General features: G+C 41.9%; 1 protein-coding gene across 1 annotated transcript; it reads left to right on the forward strand.

The window, feature by feature from the left end:
* The first annotated feature begins 926 nt into the window (after positions 1-926).
* LOC146697900 (calcium homeostasis modulator protein 5-like) lies at positions 927-4460 on the forward strand. The gene is made up of 2 exons (XM_085472819.1): positions 927-1690; positions 2643-4460. Exons 1-2 carry the CDS (start codon positions 1148-1150, stop codon positions 3033-3035), a joined length of 936 nt encoding a protein of 311 aa, XP_085328945.1. The 5' UTR covers positions 927-1147; the 3' UTR covers positions 3036-4460.
* The last annotated feature ends 674 nt before the right edge of the window (positions 4461-5134 follow it).

Genomic DNA, 5134 nt, shown 5'->3' on the forward strand with positions numbered 1-5134 from the left:
TTATTATAAATAACTAGTAAAGAAAGGACCAGTCTATAACTTGAGTGGTAGGTTTATTTGAACAGTGAAAGACGGAACAATGAGCAAAAAAATCCAGAGTTATGAATTAATTTGCATTTTCATGAATTATACCTTTATAAACAAGCTTCACAGAGTAAAATAGAACCGAATGAGAGGGCACTTCATAGCTTGACTAAAACAGATGAGTGATGTAAATGAAACCTAATGAGAAACCTGCACTGGGCTAATGTTTGTATGCAGAATGCCTACAGGCTAGCAAGGGTCACACCACTCTGACACCACATTTCCTGTCTGCACAGACAGATCACACCTTGGTTTACTTGATGGGTTTCATGTTTAATTCACATCACTGACAAAGATGTAGACATACGAACATCAGTCCAGGGCAGGTTTTTCATCTGACACTTAGTTAACACTCATTTTCGAAACACAAATGTGAGCTGTAGGAACTGTTGATGTGTTTTACACATGAACAGATTTGTCAGAGTGCAGCATTAATGCACTGCAAGCTTCAGTCCTGTGGGACAGGAACAGACACACCACATAGATGTTTGCACTTCCCCAGCACGCTAAGCGCTGACTGTCTCTCTGCTACAGACGCCGCTGGTGTGCGCTCTAATAATCTGCTCTTGTGTTGCTGTTGTGTACTGTGTGTCTTCCCACTTTGCATGTTCTGTCATGTTTTTGCTCCTCAGATAGTTTCAGGTTACAGTCTGGATTGCATAATAGTTAAAAGACAACCAGAGTAACTGAACTAACAGGATTTTTCTCCATGACTGACTCACCTATGCTGGTGCTGGGGTGGGGGGAGGGGGGGAGTAAAGAGGGATGGTAAAAGAGAAGAAAGCAGAGCTGAACTTTTTCACCTTTCTTTTTAGTATCGACTCTTCTCTGGAGATGGAATAGATATGGTAATAAAAGGGGAAGTGGTTGGGAGGAAGTGCAGCCTCACTGAAGGAGGGGCCTGCAGAGAAGACAGAATGCCAAAGGGAGGGGCACATCCAGGCTTGGCAGATGAGTTTGGTCTGGCTGTGGAAAACAGCACAAAGGAAGTGACTCCACACTGACACTTGGCTCTTTCACTTTTAGCTCTCTGCTGTTCCACTCGGATTTATTAGCCGACATCATGGATAACTTCCAGAGTATCTTGCGTTTCCTCGTGAATCAGAAAACCACAATTGGCTACAGTTTCATGGCTCTGCTGACTATAGGCGGGGAACGAATTTTCTCCATGGTCTCCTTTCAGTGTCCCTGCAACCACGACCAGAACTTTGCTTATGGCGTGACATTTCTGCTGGGACCAGCTGCAGTGCTGCTGATCTTTGGTATTTTCTCCAGTACCCGCTTTTGGAAGCTCTACACTGGGTGCTGCCTCAATCCCACGAAGCTTTGCCCCCGTGGAAACTGTTTCGGCTGTCTTAGGGTGTTCCTGAGTATTTTCACCGGGGCCTGTGTGGCTCCTATAATGTGGCTCTGTGTGGCTCTGCTCAATGGAACCTTTTATGAGTGTGCTGTTAGTGGTCTTGATGATAGTCTGGTGGTCGATCTCTTCTGCAAAAACAAGACATTGAAGTGTCGTGAGGAGCTGGCCCGGGTGCCCTGCGCCCGCTCTAAACTGTCTAGCGAGGAGCGCATGGAGCTGCTGCTGATGTTCAGGGCTCAGTCTCAGGTAAGATTTCATAGTGATGTCGGGAGGGCGACTGGGATCCAACATTACAGACTTTCACACAAATTTGAAGTATGGGGTTCGATTGATCAGTATTTTGCTGTTTGTCTGTTATGGTTGTTGTGAGTGTAGTGGGGTTTCTAGTTTAAACAGCAGGCCATCACTGAAAAGGCACAAAGACTGATCATTTGTGTTAGACCATTATGTTAACAATGAAAAACTATCCTCTAACTCAGGGCTGGGCCACTCCAGGCCTCGAGGGCCGGTGTAGGTTTTAGACCTAACCCTGGGTCAGCACACCTGAATCACACGATGGGTTCATTAGCAGGCCTCTGAAGAACTTCAGGACATGTCGAGGAGGTCATTTAGCCATTTAAAGCAGCTGACACATCTAAAACCTGCAGGACACCGGCCCCCGAGGCCTGGAGTTGCCTACGCCTGCTCTAACTAAAGACTTACTGACTGATTTGTTCATTTATTTAATTTTGCTTCACTTAAAATAGTGTCTAGCTGCCAGACAACTTTTAGTAATTGAATATTGGTCCTTTATGGAAGTGCAGTCCTGAATTGCTGTTGCTGTGGTTCTTCATGTTGCATGTCTAAATAATGAAATCAAACTAATACATTTTACTTCCAGCTTTTTCATGTTTGCGTGCTCTGACTGCCAAACGCTTCAGGCTGTTCTCTTTACGTTCAAAGGAAGTATGAAGAACATAACTATTTAAATACTGCATCACTGCCAAAAACAAACAAAAAACTGGGGCCTTCTTAGAAATCTAAGAGACTGAATTACTCTAGTAATTGAGGTTTGTGCTTCCAGGTATCTCAGTGTGATGTATTCAGGTGTTACACAGTCTGAAGGTGTCAGTTATCCCCCAACTCTCCTTTCCACCTTCTGAATTCTCTGCCGTCCCTAAAGACAGTCTGAAACTGACAGCATCATTTGTTTCTGCAGATTCTGGGCTGGTGCATTATCATTATTGGCGCTTTTGTAGGCCTTCTGGGTACCTGCTACAAAAACTGTCGCTCCCAAGTCAGCTACCTGCAGCTTAAATTTTGGAAAAGCTACATAGACAAAGAAAAGGAGCGGTTTGATGCCCTTGCTATAGAGTATGCCACCAAACTGGCTGAGAGAAACCTGGAGAGTTTCTTTGAGAACAAGGCACCCGATCCATTCCCGTTTCCCAACCACAAAGCCTGGGAGGAGATCTCTGCATACTACACGTTTTCCAGGAGCGAGCAGTATTACAGCACCCTGCAGAGGTATGTGGAGAAAGCGGAAAACAGGAACCTTCCACCAGAGAAGAGACCCGTCATGGATGTAGAGCACGAAACAGAGATGAACTAAACAGCATTTTATCTGGAAAACAGTTATTCTGATGTTCAGGGAAGTGATAAATAATGAATACACTGCATTGTGATTGTTCCTACTCAGCACTGATTTTATTGACAGTGCAAGTCTGACTCAGGAAAAAGCCTCCACAGCTGTCTCTTTATAACAACGCTGCCCCCAGTGGTTTAACCAAAGAATGAGCACATGAAGAGCATAACCACTTTGAAACCAAACACACCCACTGATGCTGCCTACCTCTTTTAGACTTCATGCTTTTGAGACCTTTCATAAATGACACTGCTGGGTAAAATGTCTCACTTTACATTTTCAGAGTAACTTGATTTAAACACAAAAAACAGCCGTGTGCCATTTGAACACTGACAATAACAGCTGTAAATATAGTGTATTGTTATAACAGAGGGTAATCTGTAAGTGAGAGGAAAAGAAGAGGGCCACAGGAGGTTTTTGGATGCGGTAAAGGATTCCTGCTATAGAAGAGGGTGCAGGCTGTAGGCAGACCAACCCTAACAAGAGCTGCTGAATGAAGTATTGCACTAAACTGCAACAACAGCCCTCTGAAGACACTTGCACTGCAAAGATCCTAGTCTGAGGTGTCCCCAGCTTCAGAGTTGCTCTCCCAGACCACAGCAGTGCTCTGTGCTCCACAGAAGCTCTCCATCATGGATCTCAGAAATAGATCCTGCTCATGCCTTCTTGTGTGCAGCCTCTGTTGGTCTCATAGCTCAGCTTGTTGTCAGTTGTTCTCTGGCACCACGTCCATGACAGACGTGGACCTTTCACCGTCATCCACGAGCGCTCTGTACGCCTCCTCCGTCACCTCAGTGACACACGTTTTGTTTTATTCAGTTTATGTTGATCATGTAAAAAATAACCAAACAAATTTCCCACGTGTTGGACCAATTAAGGTTCACCTTATCTTATCAATATACTTGTATGAAAAACAAGAAAAAAATCAAATAAAACTATACACTACAAAAGAAAAAACTGTACAAAATGAAGCAAACTAACATATCGCACCTTTCCTGATTGAGTTTACAAATCCAAACAAGAGTGGGAATAAGTGCATGCTTCTCTAACACCACCTCTTCTCCTTAAGTCATCTCTAATTATTTATGCAGCTTCTTGTTGTTATAAACTTAAATAATAACAACAAACATACTCCAAATTGCATAGAATATAGTTCGTACATTAGCTTGTTCCTACAAGTCATTCACAAAACAGATGTTAATGAAAAATTCTGAATATGCACAGAAACTAAATAAACGAGACAATTACTGAAATTCAGCATCTTTATGTCACGTGAAGACTTTTTTAAACTGCTTCAGCTGTTGCACAGTTTCACTCCATGCACTGAAACACAAACATTTTTCCAACATTTAGCATGCACATACATAACTTCCTACTTTCAGGAAAAAAAAATACTTTCCTGATTTATTATTTTTCAGTCTGAATTACATTTGTGCTCTCTGCAATTTCACTAGATCTGCATATTTCACAACTTCAGGCTGTAAAAAGAGTAAATTTGAGGGAATCTGTATAACCTGCATTGTAATGATTATAAATTTTGTCTTTCACAAAATTGTCCTTTACAGATCGATCACGCTTGTCTTTTTAGCATTAGCGCTTCTGAAGAGCATTCTGTACCTTTGCTCAGGTGTGCAAAGAGTCCTGGCCTCTGTTACTCTGTTACATTCTCAAAAAGAAATAAAGTACTAGACTTGAAACCACCACGAGCCTGGAAGATCATACACACAACTGAAGAGTCAACACGTTCTCATCCCAAGGCGCAACATGCCAACAAGAAGAATTGTTTTTGTGAACACTATGCTCAGTGTTTTAAAATGTTTGACACGTGTGATGTGATGTTACACATATATATGAGAGATTTTCATAAAACTTTTTATTAGTATGTTATGCTTTGAAAATCTGTTTTTCTTACAGTGTGTAATTTTTCTAAATAAAAACTTTGTTCATTGTGTTTATGCCTGATCATGTAATGTTAATAAATAAAATATTTAATCTGGTATTTGTGTATTTTGTGGATAATGATTAAAAATTAGTCCCATGACACTGATGAGCACAGAGGCTAGCAG

The sequence above is a fragment of the Copadichromis virginalis genome, linkage group LG11 (assembly GCF_057382275.1).
Source record: "Copadichromis virginalis isolate Kocher_CV1m ecotype Utaka linkage group LG11, C_Virginalis_male_GT1.1, whole genome shotgun sequence".
NCBI classification, from domain to species: domain Eukaryota; kingdom Metazoa; phylum Chordata; class Actinopteri; order Cichliformes; family Cichlidae; genus Copadichromis; species Copadichromis virginalis.

Coding starts and splice junctions, on each gene's coding strand:
- LOC146697900 (XM_085472819.1), top strand. CDS start 1,148: ATGGATAACTTCCAGAGTATCTTGCGTTTCCTCGTGAATCAGAAAACC. Junction 1,691..2,642: donor TGTTCAGGGCTCAGTCTCAG/GTAAGATTTCAT, acceptor TTGTTTCTGCAG/ATTCTGGGCTGGTGCATTAT.